This window comes from Limulus polyphemus, unplaced genomic scaffold, assembly GCF_000517525.1.
Source record: "Limulus polyphemus unplaced genomic scaffold, Limulus_polyphemus-2.1.2 Scaffold426, whole genome shotgun sequence".
Taxonomy (NCBI): Eukaryota; Metazoa; Arthropoda; class Merostomata; order Xiphosura; family Limulidae; genus Limulus; species Limulus polyphemus.
In genome coordinates this window covers 24,068-44,449 of record NW_013666036.1, presented here as the reverse complement: position 1 = coordinate 44,449, position 20,382 = coordinate 24,068, and the positions used below count along the sequence as shown (strand labels likewise).

The window sequence follows — 20,382 nt, the reverse complement described above, 5'->3', positions numbered from 1 at the left end:
GTTTCTACACACACACACACACACACACACACCCTGCATCTCTTTTAAAAAATGAAACAAGCCCTAAAATTGTACATAATATAAGACAAACAGTTTCAGCTTACTTAAATTTTAGTGTGAAGGGTGAGGTTTAGCTAGGGATAGGATGAGATCTATTTTTTTTAAATGGTGGCTTTTAAAACTTCTTTATTTAAAATTCGTACCGTCAGATATAATCTGTATGCTCATAGTTTCAAACATACACGCCCCACCGATTCTTTGTTACCCCTTTTAAAGGAGCGCGTCCCACAATTTGCAACCACGGTACTAGACAAACGTCACACTTAGACGACCACTAACATATTTTGGCAATAACGTCAATTCTCAAAGTATTTCTCGTTTGTAATTTTTGATATAAATGTTCTCATAGATGTATTTTTTTAATTTTATTTTTTACTATGAAAATATAATGTATTTTCGCTAATCTGAAATTAAAAACTTGTAATTCTCTCTCTTATGACTGATCTGAAATTTCACGTTTATAAAACTCTTCAATTTATCTTTGTTTCTTTAAGTGTTCTTAATTTTATCAGTTCAGTTTATTACTCCAAAATATGATGAAATTGTATAAAAAATTAAAGGAATTCATGGGAATTCAGCTCTAGCAGTACAAGAGATTTGAGTTTCGCGAGTAGAAAGGTTCAGCTTCAGCAGAACAAGAGATTCGAGCTTCGCGAATAGAAAGGTTCAGCTCCAGCAGAACAAGAGATTGAGTTTTGCGAGTAGAAAGGTTCAGCTTCAGCAGAACAAGAGATTTGAGTTTTGCGAGTAGAAAGGTTCAGCTTCAGCAGAACAAGAGATTCGAGCTTCGCGAATAGAAAGGTTCAGCTCTAGCAGAACAAGAGATTCGAGTTTCGCGAGAAGAAACGGTAGTGTCTATTCAAGCCCTTCAACTTACAGTGACCTCGAGCCACAATAAAAATAAACGGAATGTCTAGGCTTAAGTGCTTATGAACCACAGTATGTCACACACACACTTTAAAAAGTTACTATCCTTAACCACGCAACCACGAATATGGCAACAGCTTTATCAAATTATGCATATATATAGTGTAAAGATACTAATACGTGTCCATTTCTTTAAGTACAAAGCTGCAATCAAACCCCGCCTTGTAGCATTATAAGCCCACACAGGATAGGCTTAGTGATAAACTTGAAAGTTTATAACGCTAAAATGGAATCTCTGTAATATGATCACTGCCAGGATCGAGTCCCAAATTCTCCAGCTATTTCATTGTTTGTTTGCTTATAATATCAAGACAATTGATGGCAGGATGTATCGTTTTTAGTAATCCCTATTATGCTTTGTTAAGTTGTAGCAGGAATGCACTGATGTACTAATGTGTGGCTTTTCTTAAAAATTGCTTGATGGTCTACGGTTTCCAGTTTGATAACTCCCTGAAATAGACAAAAACAGATTTGACTACCTTGACTTCCTATCAATCGAAGTTGTTACGGTCAATTCTCATGCTTGTTTCATTGTTAACAACATGGTTTCCTTGTTACATTCGACTAGTTTGAAGAACTAGGCTTTGAATTATCATACTCCACTCTGTCTTCAGTACAGATTACCGTCACCACGGTTGTAGTCTTTATTCATGAAAGGAATAAGTCGAGAAGAAATCCGAGTAATAACATGTTGATTTGGACAGTTATTATAAGAGTTGTATTTAATATATAATTGGCAACAAGACCTTAGAAAAGGCTACACCTACTTTTTAGAGTTGTATTTTACTTTATAAAATGCTTTTTTTGTTTGTTCAGGGGGTGTCATCTCACTCGTTACTATGTATTTTGAATTTCAGGAAGTTCTTCTTAAGGTTTCGTGCCCCCAGTGGCTCAGTGGCTTATAACGCTAAAAAAACTTGGTTTCAATACCCGTGGTGGGCGCAGCACAGATAGTCAGTCTATTGTGTAACTTTGCGCTTAACAACAAATAAAGCAAAAAAATAAAATAAAAATAATGTTTTGTAGGTAGTTATTTAGAAATTAGCTTCTTGGGGCTTTAATAAACATCCAAAAAGAAGGACATATAGCAGGACTAAGGGGGGGTATAAAGGACCCTTTAGGCTTCTTTTTATTTTCTATATTCATAGCATTGAGATGGATACTTACTTCGGCAGTAAGTTATCCAGCGTTGCTAATACCATTCAGAGATGCTGGATAAAACTGACACTGCTGAGAATATTTCTGTAATTAAGAAAAACGGAGAATCTCTTAGCGAGTGATCAGGAAATTGACACGTCCATTTTAATTTTAGACACTGTAAAATGTTACAACTGCAGTATGTACATTTAGACAGAATTTATTTCTTCTGTGAATGAAGTAGTGATGTTGCGGAAAGACTTAGGTGTAATTACTGAGTGTAATTACTTAGGTGTAATTACTGAGTGTAATTACTTAGGTGTAATTACTGAGTGTAACTACTTAGGTGTAATTACTGAGTGTAACTACTTAGGTGTAATTACTGAGTGTAACTACTTAGGTGTAATTACTGAGTGTAACTACTTAGGTGTAATTACTGGGTGTAATTACTTAGGTGTAGTTACTGAGTGTAACTACTTAGGTGTAATTACTGAGTGTAACTACTTAGGGGTAGTTACTGAGTGTAATTACTTAGGTGTAATTACAGAGTGTAACTAGTTAGGTGTAATTGCTGTTTACAACTTGAGACCTGGGCCAATATATTTAGGGATGGACACCGCGGAGAATCGGACTCCGAGTTTTAGCGTTGTAAGTCCGTAGTCTTACCGCTGATCACTGGAGACACACATCTTAAAAAGGAGTGGATTCAGTTTTGATGTTAATCTTGACTCACGTTGATATTAACATTAGAGCTAACAGAATTCTGCTACTTGAAATTTCTATTTCAAGATTTGAAAATTTTCTTCTTTTATTAGAGTCTACAGGGCTTCTATTAAAATATTATAATAATTTCCATTCCCCTTATTATGATAGGCAGGGTCTCTGATACAAAGAGCGACTAGTGTTATACAGATTAAAAAATAAGTTACGAAGACATGCTTACACCTTGGATTTGTTTTTAATAGATTTAAGATGAATATATATATCAACTTTTGAGTGTGTAATTCTAGATTTGTTCGTGAGAATTGTTTTTCTTGTTAGAGTTATAAACTGATGAAGTGAAATGCTTGAGCTGTTATGTATGAAGTTTACATGTTCAAACCACATTGATGGATCAGCGTATCAATGTGAAAGACTATATTTAGTTTGTTTTGGGGATGTGGCAGTTGTCCAATGAGTAACAAGAATGACCTCACTGGGTTAAATAAAACTCGTGACTTTTTAAAAGACTTACACTAAAACTGAAAATAATTTCAAATTTTCAAATTTTAGAGTTATAAGTACAAGCTTATAAGGCTCCTCCAAAGGTTCAGCGAGAAGCTTGGGGACTTATAACGCTATAACTCTGAGTTCCATCTTCGCGGCGGACAGTGCGAATTATGAACTTTTCGGCAAAACAAAACCCTATAAATCAAGCATAGTGAATGCGCTGTCTGCGTTTAAATATTGCATATTTTTTTCATAATACTTAAATTCAGCATTAAACGTTTTGCTGATAAAGACTTTGCTTTAAGTCTAGAAACAGCTAAATTGTTCTTTTTTTTTCTGGTAACCAAGTTTACAAGACAAGCATATTCATATATTAATTTGATGGGTAAAAATCATTATTGCTGTTTAGAACAGGCAAAATGTCTTTTTTTTTTTTAATCATCATACATGTTTCAGGGTCAGGGTCAAATGAGCCAAGTCCATAATCGACAGCAGGTGTTTTAACTTTTTTTTTTCGGTCAACAAAAAAGTAAAATGGAGACCAGCTATTGCCACACCCTTGTAAAACTCCGTCATGCTTGGATCACGTCAGACGGAGAATATGCGCCACCTAACGGATGCTAAAAACATTATTTTTTTTAATATAAAATACCCTGAGAGACTGACTGTAAAACATTTTAAGGAAGGTATTTTGATATACATATAAACACCTGCGTCATTCCTTTTCAGTCGGTGCACGTAAGTCTCACGTGAACCATAACCTAGAGGTTGTCATTTCTTGAATAATTTATTTCTCATCGACACACGAGTGGAATTAATTAAAACCATAAGTACATGTGGTTGCATACACCCAGAATGTATGATTAAACCCTTAGCTACACCCTCTCCACACCTCCCTGCACTCTTGACATCAATGTGATTTTCTAAATGGATTTCTAGCTATCGATTGCGGAAAACTGAAGGTGAAACTAAATAACAATACAGATTACAATGCACATAAACAACACAACGTAACGTTTCTTTACGTATCTAATTGGACTGAGGCAATTTTCATCTCCATATATATAGATAGATATCAAGCAAACTTCAAACATATTTACTGTTAAAACTTACTAGGCTGCAATGTTGTATCACTTTATTTTATTACGCGATTTTTGCAACGTTATATCACTTTATTCTATTACGCAATTTTTGCAACGTTGTATCACTTTATTTTATTACGCGATTTTTGCAACGTTGTATCACTTTATTTTATTACGTGATTTGGCTACAAGTTCTTTAATGTATGGATGACATTATTAAAAGTGTTTTCCATAATTAAATACGGATAGTGAATGCGACGTGTTATAAGTTTATATAATAAATTTTTAACTATCGCAAGTTTAGTGTTGTATTTACTAATTTAAACATTATAAAAATGTATCTTTCACTAGAGTTTAAAAGTGTTCTATTATTTTACTATGTCTTGTTCGCCTTAAATGCAAACAGGTTTTCATAACAATCAAATACAACTGATATATGGTATAGCAATTCGAAATCAAAGATGATACAACATGTCATTTGACTTAGGTGTGGTTCGATTCAATCTAGTTTAATTCGTGCTCTTAAATCTTACAAATGCGTTTTATTTTATTTCTATATTCAAAATTTCATCCAAACCTCCTGGAATGTAGCTTCTCCGACGAAATATTTTTTGTTGTCAAGTGCAAAACTACACAACGGCATATCTATGCTCTTCCGGCTGCAGGCATCGACACCTAATTTTTGTGTTATAAGCTCTCAGGCTTACAGATGAGTTAACTAATTTTAGAGTGATAGATTAAAGGGAAGTCAGCTATTCAACAGCACCAACCGCCAACGCTTGGGCTGTTTTTCTTCTAATGGATTAGTGAAAAGTTACCGCCGCTTTTACAGTGCATCCACAGCTCCAAAGCGCGGAGCGCATTTTTGCGGTAACGGGTCACGACCCATGAAAATGTGGCTTCATAGTCTGGGCGCATTAACAACTTGGTCACGCCCGACCTTTAGAAGTTTGGAAAAATTGATATAGTGACTTTAAATAAGAAATAATTCTAAGCTATATATTTATTTAGAAAAAAACTTAAAAAGCTTTTTCTCTTAAATAAAACTCATTTAAGTTAAAAGCACCAGGTAGCAAGTTTTGAAATTAAAAGGAAATTACGCCAATTAGCCTTATTTAAATTAACGAAACAATTTTTAAATTACTAAACAATTAGTAACTGATTGGTATTTTCGTCTATTTTTAAATAACTTATTTTATTCCCCAGGTGGGACAGCGGTAAGTCTAGAGACTTACAAGCTTAAATCCGGGGTTCGATTCCCGCGATGGAATTGTGCTCTAAAACAAACAAACTTATATGCCCCCCACCCAGTAGCACAGCGGCATGTCTGCGGACTTATACGGCTAGAAACCGAGTTTCGATACCCGTGGTGAGAAGAGCACAGATAGCCCTTTGTTTAGCTTTGTGCTTAATAACAAACAACAACAAACTTATACACATCTAGTATTTGCTGAACGTCAGATGTCTCGCATTCCCTCCAACAGTTCCTCCTGAAGATTAGTTCATTTTACGAGAATAAAATATTTTGAGATAAAACGAGTCACGAATTGTTGAGCTTTCTCTTTGTTGAGCTATTTTATAACAAATACAAAGCACAGTCATAATAGTTCTAATAACATACTGTATATTACCTGAATAGATAAGCTTGTGTTTTTGGTTTTTTGCAGTGTCTTAGGTCCATTATTTTATATTTACGTACGTGATTAAAATAGTTAAATATTTCTGTTTTTTCCAAATCTTTCATTATTTATGACTTATATTTATGTTACCGAAAACAAAATATCATTCTTTTACGTGAATGTATGTTACATGCAGGTTTTAATTCTCAGCATCTCCACCAGTGCATGGTACTATATATTCCTGAACAATTCACATGATAATTATATGCGTAATTTCAGTGACACACGTTAAAAATTCAAACTTAGACTTATAGCTACAGTTAAATCATTTTCTAGTCACAATTAAAAGGCATAGCATTCTATTTTTCCACTAAGGAAAATATATTACAGATCAACACAGAACGCCATATACATTCGTCATTATTAACATGTTTATGTCTTGAAAAAGTAGACGCTATGATTGAAAATAATTATTTAAACAGGGCAGTTTCCATTAAATCACTGATCACAGACTCATGATACAATAAGGTTTTGCATAAGAAAAACAAGTTGATGAAGATAGTAATTATAAATTTTAAAAAGTTGTATTTAAGATCCTTCAACCTAGGTGTAAGATTAACTGTGTATTTTAAATAGCGAATCCGAATTTTTTTGTAACGTTTCACTCCTTTTTTTTTGTTTACCTTCCGTACTTAATCTTGTTGTCTGTATGTTTGTTTTAGATATTTGATCAGAGCTACACGAGGGCTACCTGCGCTAGCCGTCCCTGATTTTGAACCGATATAATGGAGGAAAGGTAACAACTCAACAGCATCAACCATCAACTCTTGGGCTACTCTGGTCGAATAGTGGAATTTGTTACGTATTACAATTTCAAATAGCCTAAAACTGAGTTCAATTGTAATTTAGATTAGTAGTTAAGTAAAAGCCGATATACAGTCAGTTTATGATATTTTCCAACAAGATTGATACACACAGTTTTCGTTTTTTAATACAAATGTGTTTTAATATACAAACAACAATACAATTTACAATAACAGTTATTACAAACAATGATTTATAAACAAAAGTTTCACAAAATTACAAGCAATATAAAGTCTTCCTTTTAGTCTGGAACCTCTTCGATATCTTATCGAGGATTCACGATGAGCGAGTTGATTACGAGTTGACGTAGGTATAATTCACTTAACGGAAAGCTAGCTAGCTTTGTCCTTTGTTATTTACCAGCCACCCACACCGATATTTTCCTTAATGAATATCGTCAGATCAATAATTTTATGGGTAGAGAAAACTGAAAACTAATCAAACAATTCCCTATGCAAACTTAAAGCTTTTCAGCTGATAACAATGAAAACAAATATATATATATATATATAAAATCCTTGTGTGTGTAGCTAACTTTCTGTACATCGCTGCGCAAAGTAAAGATATTACTTCTTTCATAACTAGTCGAGTATAGTATCAGCTATCATACTTGTTGTAATAAATTTTTGTACGTTAACTTTTGGTGTACTATCAGCGTATTTTATTTCCAAAAGACTTTGTTTTCTTCAACGTTATATATACCTTAGGTACTAAAGTTTTATTTGTATTATTATTCACAGTTATATGTAGAGGTTCCTTTTATTTTAAGCTCACGAAAGTCAATAACAAGCGGCATGAGTTAAATAATTTTATCAGACAGGTTTATTACATATATCTACCCTGATATTGCAGATATTTATGAAATTCATAATGAAACATGTAAAAATAATAACTAAAGAACTCACGTTTCGTTTATAAGACGCACACGATTCACGATTGGATTAAAGACACGAACCTTTACAAATACACAAAACTATATTCTATGCAACAGATAGACTTAAAAGTGTACAAATGTTACATAATTATTATTGGTCGTCCAGATATTACATCTGCAGCATCTAAAAGAAATCGGTTAAACACACACACAGGTATGTTTGTATTTTATAGTAAAGCTACTAAGGGCTATCTACTGCTGTCGTTAATTTTGAATTATTAGCTAGAGGGAAGGTATCCGATCAGCAGCACCCTACCACCCACCAACCTCGTTTTAGAAATTGACTGTCTCTCTTATAACGTTCACAGCTTAAACTGGGGGAACATATATGTATGTGTATATGTGGCGCTAGTTTTTTGTTTCTTTTATAGAAAAAACAGTCACATTGGGTTATCTGTCATGTACACCACGGGGTATCGAACCACGGATTATACCGTTGTCCAACCGAGATACCTGGCGCTAGTCATGTGCTACAATGGATCAGGCAAGGCGAAGAAACGGATCAACAGTACAGACCTTTTATTCTTTGTTTATCATTTGTGAAAAACCATCAGTTGTCAAGACAAATTCATTAAATAAAGCATGTATTGCCAAGTTATAAGAATGGAATACGATTAGCTGTTTAACCAACGTTGCATGTATATGTTTGCGTTCTGGGCACAGCGCAGATAGCCCCTTGTATAGCTTTGTGCTTAACTACAAATAAATAAAGATAGTTTCGATTACATGAAACATTTACAGAAGTAAAAATAAGATCCTTACTTAACTATCACAAACTGATTTATTATTGATCCGAGTTGCATAAACTTTAGCTTTGATATTTTATATCACTGCCTTCTAAATAGCCTTTGAAAACTGAATTAACATTATTTACACTGTAACTTCACTGCATATATTTTTCATGAATTATACGTATATTTCTAGGTTTATTAGTATCATTGCATATTAAAAGATTACAGGTTAAAACTGACAACTCCTCTCTCAGTTCTAAAAAATATTAATTTTCATTTTTAGCCGCGGCATAGCGGCTCATAGAATGGCTCTGAGTTTATTTTTCAAGTAGAAACTTTTATCTCATAGCTCCATCTCTTACCCGATTTGAAATCTAATTACAGTCGCGGCTATTGAGAATTCCCTCTTGTTTTTTTTTTCTATCTTCCTGTTCTCTCAGTAGAGAAGCTAATGTTGACCGGTTATGCCATTTTATTTATTTCTATACTTATATTTTAATTACATATACATATATATATATATATAAACATATGTATAAATTTGTGTATATATTAGTATATAAATAGGCATGTGTGACTGTATATATATTTGTGTGTTTATATGAATGTGTTATGGTAAATAAAGTGTTCAATTGACAAGTAGGTTTAGTGAACTTGCTTCAAAGAGCTTAGTGAAACTTTTCTTCCATATTTAGGGGATACGCCGAAATTATAAAATTTAATATATAATTGTTGCAAAAGACTCGTAGCAAAAATTATTATTTTGGAATTAGATGTGATTTTGCTTTTCTATTGCATCTTGTTTATTTGGATATTTCATTAAATAAGGACTTTTACCAGTAAACAGAAACACAACAACAACAACATATTTTGATTGCCATTACGATATTACAACAGATACATTAAAATTTTCATTTATGGGAAGTATCCACTGCAGCCCTTCCAAAAAACTCAAAAATGATATTATTTTCATTAAAATTTTTGCGGAACATAAAAAAACAACATAATATTTAGCCCTGGGGTTCTTCTACATTTAATGAGCTTATCTAAATAGTATATCCCAACTTCATTTCGAACTTCAGAAACTCTACACTGCAGCGTTTCTCAACAAGCCCTGCATGGACGACGTCGGTTTGTCTCAGTCTCCTTGCCAATACATGGGATTTCACGAAAAGAAACAACAGCAGAAAACGTACAGAATATTCAAGTAAATCGCAATTGTTTTTCTTTATTTTAACGGTTCGTGGTATCGAAAACCTGAGAAACACGGCTTTTATAATTTATTCCACGTAAAGTTTGGCTCTATCGCGCCCTCTACCGTTATAAACGAATACTATACTTAATCATGGACAGACCGAATAAACAAGAAAATGTTGTAAAATACTTTCCAGCACATCCAGTAGTTTGTAAGTAGGATATTCACGTGTTAGTTCCCTGACTCCATATAATTACAGAGTTCACTCATTAAGTATATACATATATATATATATATACGAAATAGTTTGGGATTTTGCACATTAGTGGTGAAAATACACACACATACAAAATCTAAGAGCACACCCTGACTAATCCCCCCTCTCACCTAATGAATCTACAGACAGAAAGGACCTTAACAGTATTATGTATTTCGTGTATCTGCTAAGGACCTTTCCTGCAGCCCCCCATACCGACTTATTGAGGAAAGTGTAAAAGATCATACCGACTTATTGAGGAAAGTGTAAAAGATCATTCATTTGATTAAAACATAATTTTCAACAGATCTTCGACCCGATTTTTATGTTTTTGGCAACATTTTACACCATTTTTTTATGTTTTTAAAAGTTTCTGATAACAGGTCACCAGGGTTAACTCATCTTGCTCAGTTGCCTTCGAGTTGTTTTGACAGAGGTTGGTTGTTGTAGGCTAACGTCAAGTTCTGCGCACCCTTTTGACTTTACAGTCTTTTGATTTCGTCTCACTACTCATGTTAATGCTCGTATGTCATGAGCTGTCAACCTACCACTATTATTTTTGTCTGCTGTGATATTTTTTCTCGATGATATAATTTTTGACATCTAATATTTTTGATGTACCTGTCACGCAGAACTCAGCTAGACATTCATTTACAATCATTACTCTTGGGAAATCTGACAGACCTTTTCAGCCTGATATTTTTATAACCTTTCTCTGTAAATATATATATATCATTTGTACACAAGAAAAATCAATGAAATAGAACATTTTTATTCACAATTAAATTACTTTACGGCAACATTTTCGCTTGTTAGAGATACCAAAGGTTCGAGCTAGAAACGATGAAGTGTTTCCATTATTTTGTCCAACATTTGCATAGAAACTAGAGCAAGTTGATAACATCTATCTACCTAAGCTAGTATGTGAAAATTAAAAACTATATAATTGACTTTGTAGTCACTTGAAACTTTTTTTATGTATATTCTTTTCAAAATATTGATTTCAATTTAAAGTCAGCATTCTAACCTGGGTAAATCTTGTTCGTTCCGTTCTTGCAAGAAAAAAGGTTAGATCATGGGTTCTCAAACTTTCTCAGCACATGGTTCCCCAGATCTTTTACACTTTCTTCAACAAGTCGGCATGATCTTTTACACTTTCCTCATCAATTGACGTAATTATGTGTGGTGAAAACCAAAAGGAGCTTACATTCTTGAATGTTTTATGCCATCCGTTAAGCATGTTGGAGACTATGTGATGGTACGAGCAACTTGTTATAGGAATAGTTTAGGACTTATGATCTCACTGAAAGGTAAAGTGACACCAACTGATTGCTTAAACTTTATTACAGACCAAGATCAATTTATGTCGAATACATTATTTCTAAATGAAGGTGGTCTGTTTCAGGAAGACAATGCACCAATTCATACTGATGAAATTGTAAAAGATTACCGTATTTTTCGGAATATAAGACGCACTCTTATTTTGAAGACAAAGTTTTTGGGGAAAAAAAGCTACAGTCACATTTGAAGATTTTTATTGAACAAAAATTCAATTTGATACTTTAAAAATTAGTATATATTGTTCTAAACACAAAAGAGCTCAAAACATCAAAATAAGAAAACACTGTAAATCAAAAAAAGGTTTACTGTTATTTAGTTTGGTTCAAAACCTACAAAATAGTCATTGCTTTCACTGTAATTTATTGTTTTATTATTTAGGGAGCATTATAAATAGTTAATTTCAAAAGAAAAAACAACTATTGTCATAAATAACATATTCAATTGAACTAAATTATGCATGCCTATTTAAATATATTTACACATGGCTTCTGTTTATCGTATATATATATATATATTATTCATACCTTTGATGTATAGGATGCAAGCAGATTTTGACATCAAATTTTGGGGTAAAAAAAGTGCGTATTATACACCGAAAAATACGGTAAATGCAAACACTACTCCTGACAAATCGTACAGTCACACAATGATAGAAACACTTGCATGTGTTTAATTTGTTGAAGAAAATATTTGTACTGCTTCTCTTTTATATAAGAGTTTGAAGAAGTTTCAGAAATAATAAATACCTGCTGAAAAATAATGTTCAAAACAAGCATTGGTGTAAACCAAAAAATACAATCAAACTATTCTTTATGGCAAGCTGAAAACATGTAAACTGTTGAAATACAGATGGATTGAAACTGTGAGGCATACAATAACATTCAGTCAATGTATCAAAAACATGGTAGCACCAACAAATATGCAATTCTAAATTAGATAATGCAATCGAAATAGACTCACTTCAGTAATTCAGTCATTTCTTCCTCATTCTCTTCTTCTTTCTTAGGATCTATGTCATCAGAGGTAAACAAGAAATCACTGTGAGTGTTTGGAACTGTGAAGAGCCACTCATCTGTATTTTCTTCCCCTGGCAGTGAGCTTGTTGCTGAAAGAAAAAAACAAAAAAACATGAAAAACAATAATTGAAACACAGCCAGCTTACCAAATATTTAAAAACATCTAAAAAAAAAAGGGTAAGATACAAAACATATCAAACAGATTTATACAAAAAAACTGGACCAACCTTGCAATCACAAAATAACCATGAAACTACACATACTGCAACTTTTAATGTAGTAAGTGTATCTTCAAGATATTTGGCAAGATTTTAATAAACAAGGCTAGCAATTAATCTGTGAATTTATGGAGTCACAGTCTGAATAACACTAGTCTGAGTGCAAGTTTATTTTCACATTAAGATTAAAAATACTTTTTTTTACCTTAGAGTTATTTTAATTCAATTTCATAGCTTCTAGAATCTCTTAATGAATATCAAAATTTTTTCAGTAAAGCTTTATATTTTATTAGATAATTTCTCTACCCAAACACTATAAAAGCTCAGTCCATTTAAGTAGCCTTGTAACCACCAAAAAAATAAAAGAAAGAAATCTAAGTCACCCTTTTTATCTTTCTAAAATGTCTGTATATTGTAAGAGAAATTTACAACTATCTATCTTAAACTGTCTCAAGCTCATAACAGTTCCCACCTATTTTCATTTAATTTTATTGTTTTATTACTCTTGGAACTGTGTCTAACTACTAAACCCATGTAACAAGCTAAACATCTCTTGGCAAATGTATAGTTCAAGTTACAGTATTGAATTACATAATGCACAAACTTTTTGCATGAATACCTTGTGGAGAAATCTTTATTTAATCTTTTTCATTTACATTTTCTTATCTAACCTATTAAGTATCTAATTTTTACATTTTAGTTACTTTTATAACAATAAATAAAAAGTATGCATAAAACACAATAAATCTATAACTTATATGGATGTTTTGTATTTCTTTTTGCAGTCAAAAACACAATAAATGTTAGCCCTACTATTTGCTAGGGTTCTTGTTACTACTTTACAGAATTTGTATTTATTTCAAATATTCAATTCATAACACAAAATAATAACATTCACAAGGAATACAATCCTAAAACTATTACAACTTCACTGGATTTATAGTTAAGCAACAAGTGTGTTAAAATAATTCCTTTAGCTGATTGAACTAAACTTTATAACAACAACTTTGAATCTGTATGCTGAATAATTCAAAAGCTGTCAAGAGAATGAGCTAGCATTATACATAAATCAGTAAATTAAAATCATCTCTTTCTATTGGTTTTGAATAATTTAATAGAAAAAGTCAAAAAGAATTATTGATAGGGATACTGTGGCATGAGGGTTGGACTGTCTGGTTCATATTAACTAAGATAACATAATGTTTAGTTAGGGACAACAAGGAACCTGTTGGTCCATCTCAGCTGTCTCAACCTCTAAAATAAGTTAAAACTATTAAAAACTTAATTTTTGAAAAAGGAACCCAAGACTCCAAATGTGGCCTAACCAGCGACCTATACAATGAAATTATAATATTGTTACGTCTCTGTTCGTTAGTTAATTTTCCGTAACTTCGTTCCGACAAAACTTTAGCGACACAAGTCCTTTCATAAATAAAAGTGGTTTATTCTTTCTGAACATAACTTTGCGATACACTTAATTTCAGCTTCGTTCCGACGAAACTTTAGCGACACAAGTCTTTTCATAAATAAAACTGGTCTATTCTTTCTGAATATAACTTTGTGATACACTTAATTTCAACAGTCGTGCTATAACAACGAACGTCTCATGTGCTCAACTTCAACAATACTCTCTGACTGCAGTTCAATTGCTCACTACCTACACATTGTTCCGTCATGTTGTGACCATCTTATATATACCAGACTACTCCCAATCTAGTAATCTCCCGACAATTCACGAAGGTTCGAGAAAGAAGTGGCGTGATACTAGTCCCGTGACCTCGCTGACGCAACAATATCTTTAGACTTGTATTCAATATTTCTGTACATACAACCTAAAATCCCATTTGCCCTACCACACTGCTTGGATGACTTAAGAGACTGATCAACTATTACACTAAGATCTCTTTTTTTTCATGACACTGTTTAGGTTATTCCTATCCAAATTATACTTATAATTCAAATTATGATAAACCGTATGCATTATCTTACATTTATTATAATCAAAACCCATCTGTCATTTATTTACCCAACTCACTAGATGATCTAAATCCTTTTGTAAAGCAGTAGCATCCTCTTCACAGCTAGCAACACCCAATACCTTAATATCATCAGCAAATTCAAGTAAAACTAGATGATTGGAGGCTATAAAGTTAAGTTATATCTTAACAATATCTATAACATAACTTTGTAATTTGCAATAAAACTCAGAAGTATAAATAGAGATGGAAAGATTAACTCAAATGTGCAAATCAGAGTGAATAAATGTAAAGTGATACAGTGAAGGCTGATAATATATTTAAATATTTCCTTTTGAAATTAAGAAACTAAAACTTTTATAATATTAAAATTTGATGTCATATTGATTTCAAGTTTATTGTCATACATTGACAATAAAGTAGTTTAATTATATTTTAAATGCAACCCTGTATAAAGAACATGACAGGAGTATCAAAAGGGTTAAAACTGCATATAAAAGGAAATATTTTGCAAAAGAAAAATAAAAATTCTAAGATCTCTGGGAAAAAAACAAAAATTCGAATTGATATTCATTAAAAAAATCGTGTATATAATACATGTTTGTAAAGGCTGTCTGCTACTATGGTAAATATAAAAGGTGCCAAACTGAAAAAATGCTAAACACATTAAATTATCTTGAAAGCACATTTATAACTGATATCTCGGTGATAATTACTTTGAAGTTATAAATTTATTATCTTAAAATATGCACAATGGTTATAATAAATATACCTGATTTACTCTCCTCTGCTGACTCTCCAGCTGGGGATTTGGATTCAACAGTTGGTTGGTACTCTAATGTCTTTCTTGAGTATGCACTCTTGGATTTTGTATAACCAAACAACTCTGGCTCTGTGACCTCAGTATCATCAAACAGTCCCTCTTTCTTCCTGAGTAAATGGGGATAAAAATACTAGTTGCAAAAAATGTAATTATCTTTAATCTACCAACACTACTTTTACTACAAATACTGCAGAAGTCTTGAATAGGAAGGTGATTACATGTAAAGAAAATTCAAATGCATCCCATAGCTGTAGGTTGCAGTTTATGGGAGAGCATACTTCCTAAATATGCATATCTATGTACATGAATTTTTTTCCCACTTGACTGACCTTGTGATCCAAATGAAAATTCACGTTAATAGTTTTGGCCTGACCACTTAATTATGACATCACGATCACATAATACTAGTAAAGAGCATTGGAATGCTTGTAATAATCTTAGCAATAACAGTAACATAAATATCAGAAAAGGTAATAATGTCATTATTTGGAATTGTAAGTCTATAATATTAAAGTTGAGAGCATATAAACCTCAGAACTTACAGTGGAAGACTCCACTAGGTTTTTTAAGCTATAGCAAATTATATTTATTTCATACTTAACAAACCTGTAACTCATTCCTCATATTTGTTTCAAGTTTAGGAAGCTTCAAACACAAGGAAGGAAGTGTTAGCTGTGAATTAGATATATACAGGGAGCATATTAAAAAAACACAAATTATAAAATTAATTGTCACACCTCCATTCTAAGGATTGATTAGAATATTCCAGAAAGGAAGGCAATCTGTTGAGAATTACCTAAAAAAGTCTGGACATTTTTTTTCAACATAGAAACTGTAGTCAGTCTATAAACAAATCTAATGATCAACTGTTTCAAGTGAAGGCATTTTTCTCAAAATCTTGATTATATTTCATATTACTGAAGAGTATGAGAAACTGCCATAATATCCAAACTACCAGTGGGATCTGGTATTTAAAAAAAAATCCATTTCAAATTGATCCATGAGTACTCATTTTAACCCCCTCCTCCCAAAAAAAAGCCAATTTCAAATAACTGTAAAAGTTGAAAGAAATAATAAAACAAGTTGTTGTATGGAATATAATTTCCACAGAAAGTGAAATTTGAATTGCCAACTTTTATAACTTATGCCTGTTGCTACTGCAAGGTGGATCACAAACAAAAGATCCCCCTTTTTCATAATCCCAGTTTAACATGCATTATATTACACACATGCACACACTCACTCATTCACTCCAGAAATGATGAATTATTAATATGTATATGCTAACTTCACACATACTTCTTTATATCTGACATTTTACTGAAGGTTGGATGTTGTTCACCCTGAAGCTCCTCAAAAATATCAAATCCATCATCATCTACAATTACAGTTTTTTCTCTAGTAGTTTCCTTTTTGTCTTCAGTGTATTGATTGTTTATCTTTGAGTTTCCTTTACAGACACTTGATTTCTGCAGGTTATCTCTGTCTACACCTAAAAATAAAAATTGAGTACTTAGTGATTATTACAAAGTAATGTCATATTTTTGTGAATGATTAATTATGTCTAATCCTTAGGTTAAACAACAACAAAAAAAGAGAGTTTGATTTTTTAAAACTATTAAACCTTTAAGAGTGGGATCAGTGCATTGGACCGAACTCATGTCTGAGAAGCTTTACATACTGTAACTATTGAATATAATGTGTATATTCACAAAATTTGGCAAACTTGTAGTAAACATAAAAAGTCTGTTGTACACAAAAAATCATATTTTTTAATAAAGTATTTCTGCTAGAGACTTCGCTGTAAATTTATGAAGCTTTTACTGAGTTAGTCTGAGTGAAAGGTGATTTCCATGCCAAGAATAAAAATTACCTCTTTCCATTTTACAGTTTTAATATTTTATTTGCATAACCTCCAGAACCTCCTAAATTCTTTCTTTCATTCTTTCTACCTTAATACTAACAGCATACTTGACACTCAGACCTGTAGGGAAATCATCAATTTACAACTGAAAAATATGAATTGAGCAAAACCATGTTTTTGTCTAAACTAAGTACTGTTCAGTTATCTTAACAGTTTCAGCTGCTAACTTTTCACATTTATTTTCTTGCAGCACTTTTGCTATAAACCATGGGTCACAAAACAATAAGTCACAGTGGGAGCCATTAACTGCTTCATGCACTCTGTATTATGTAACAGAAAATAGCATGTAGATTAATCACTTAGCAAATACCACTAATAGCACAACTTTTTTAGGCTCAACTGATTAGTTTTTCTTGAAAAATATATAGCAATAAATACAAAAAAAATCTACATAAAAAACAAAGATTTGTAATTCTCTCTGCATACCCAAGCTTGTTCGCACTCAAGTAAAAATCGAAGCACTTCTTCCCCAACTTTTACCAAGTATTACAAATTTGAGTGTCCAAACAGTAATTCATGTAGTCTTTGAACATGCATCTTAGAACACACAAAATATGTCAGTCACTAGAATAAAATATTCCAAAGTTAACATTTTCTTACAATGAAAATGTATTTCTGAAAGATTCTTTCCTCTTCTCACAAAATAGCTTTTCCCGACTTGTACCGCCTTCTATATGCGCTCAATACTAGCCTTGATACTATTTTTGCATGAGGCAGCTACATGATAGTATGTAAATGAGCATGTAGCAACCCTCCACCAATAGGAGTGCTACATAATTCCTAGCACAGCTGGCCCCCTCTATGTAACTTAATGTAACTTCACTTTGAGATTGAGCAAAATAAAAAGAAAAGACACCAGAAGTGGGGAGGAAGGGTGGGAAGTGTGAGCGGATGTAAGAATCTATCAGAAATACATTTTCAGTGTAAGAAAATGTTAACTCCTGATACAATATCTTACCTCTTCTCACAAAATTGCTAGAATCCCACACTGACCTGGTGGAGAACAATACCTAGATGAGCTTCCTTCAAAAAAGCACCCAAAAGAAGCCCATGTATGTAAGACACACCACTTCTGAGTCAGTTATATTCTTTGCCCATGAAAATGATGTGTTGCAAGAAAGGCAGAATCATAGGAAGGACCCCCAGATGTAGAGTGGCTAGGGCTCAGTGGACTGTGAGGGGGAGTTCCAGATCTTCCATTCCAAGGACACTCATCATTATGTGTGCATATCCAACAGAACAAACACATGTACCCCCAGGAGCCGACATCCAAGCAACAGTTGGAAGGTGGACAGCAATGTTGTGGTTCAACTCCAGTGAACCACGTGGCATTGGAAATTAAATATCCAGTCCGTGGTAGGAGGAGGGTACCTGGGTCACTCATATGTGAAGATTATGTGACTGGTCCAGTTCCAATCTACACCAGTACACCCCAGGAACTGACCTCCTGGTGATAGTAGGAAGGAGGGTGCTCAGCCAGATGGGGTTAACTGCATTTTGGCAGATATTATCCAGTCCAAAACCAAGTGGCATGTGGAATAGTATATCATGTCTGTGGTTGGAGGAGTGTCTATATACCATCTACACCACCACCCTACTCTCAACTGAGTGGAATTGAGGATACTCAGGAGGATGCCTCTATGTCCACCACCCTAGTGACTAGGAGCTGATAAGTGGTAAGGACTCTCATACTCCACTAGAAGGAGGGGGGGGGGATGTGAATGTGAAGGAGAGTCTGGAGGAACGCAGCACTGGAGACAGTGTAATGAGTGACCGTGAAACCCTACTTTGAAAAGCAGACCACTCCTAATTCAGTCAAACAAGGGAGCAGCAAGGCTGGGCAGCAATTCCCTTCTGCTTTACTTATGTTAGTCCATGAGTGTATGGTCTGAGGCAAACATGTTTATGATGCAAAACACCGTGAGGAAAAAGCTACAAGTGTACATTATTGACTTGAATAGTCATACAATGTGGGTTTAAGAATAAGTATACCTGGTCAGGCAACACTCGCCACTGATTAAGATCCATACAAACGAGAAAGGTCCTTTAAAAAAATTTAGAAAAAGAATACTTACCTGCTCATAAAGAAACAGTGGAGCTCAAAATGGCAAAAGGAGGTACACAGTACTTATAAAGCCCAAAACAGCCAGATGATGAAAGTAATGTGAAATAAATGTATGGAGAATGGTCCAAATACAAGCATGAACTAAATTCTCAAATGGACAATGAAATTGGGTAGCCAGGGACATTAGCAAGCTGATAAATTTGATAGGAGATTTGGAATAGATGACAGTCATCAGAAGACAGGGAAGAATAAGCTAGCCAAATAAGTGGGTGAATCAAATCAATAAGAGTAACAGGAAAGAATAAACACATGTGACTGGGAACCATGGAAGGGAGCAGTGCAAGCCATGTAAGAGTGGAGTGCCCAAATAGAACATAAGAGGCGATACGAATCGGACTGATGATAAAGGTGAGAAATGGAAGGAAAGGAAATGGGAGTCAAGGCAAAATTGTCCTCATGCAAGGCCAATGTTTTGGGCTGGAAAGACTGACCCAGGTAGGAGATGACACAAGTCTTGTGATATAATGAGTGAGAAGCATTAAGAGCAAACAATTCTGAACACTGACATCCAAATGCCAATAGAAGAAGGAAAAAAACCTTTAAGGACAGATGACATAGGCTAAAATGAATAAAGTGTGAAGGCATGGAGGATGACACTGAGGGTCCAATAAGAGAGGGCTATAGAACACGGGGACAGCAAAGGCAGAAGGAATGAAACAGTAGGGTGAGAACCAGAGAAGTAAAGACATGATGAAATCTCGTGCAATAGAAAGTGGTTGACAAGGCCACATGATAACTAGCAATGGTGGATACTGACAGTGAACAAAATGGGAAATCATGGAAGTAACTCGGGGAGGAAAGTCCAGCCTGTCTGGCAAGAGTCCATTGAAAGCCACACATGAAAACAGAGCATTGGAAAGGAAGGATATAACATGTCCAATTGAAGTTGTCTGAAGAAGGTGGGTGAGAGGGGTAGAGGAAAAGGTGTCAGTAGGAGCAGATTCA

General features: G+C 33.6%; 1 protein-coding gene across 1 annotated transcript in view; it reads right to left on the bottom strand.

The window, feature by feature from the left end:
* Positions 1 to 20,382, bottom strand: part of LOC106458184 (DNA ligase 1-like) — a 42,434-nt gene that overhangs the window by 10,630 nt on the left and 11,422 nt on the right. The window contains exons 4-6 of the mRNA XM_013917654.2: positions 16,688 to 16,880; positions 15,338 to 15,495; positions 12,316 to 12,460 (exon numbers count right to left, since the gene is read on the bottom strand). Of these exons, the coding sequence (XP_013773108.1) occupies positions 12,316 to 12,460; positions 15,338 to 15,495; positions 16,688 to 16,880 (496 nt within the window). The remainder of the gene's footprint in view (positions 1 to 12,315; positions 12,461 to 15,337; positions 15,496 to 16,687; positions 16,881 to 20,382) is intronic.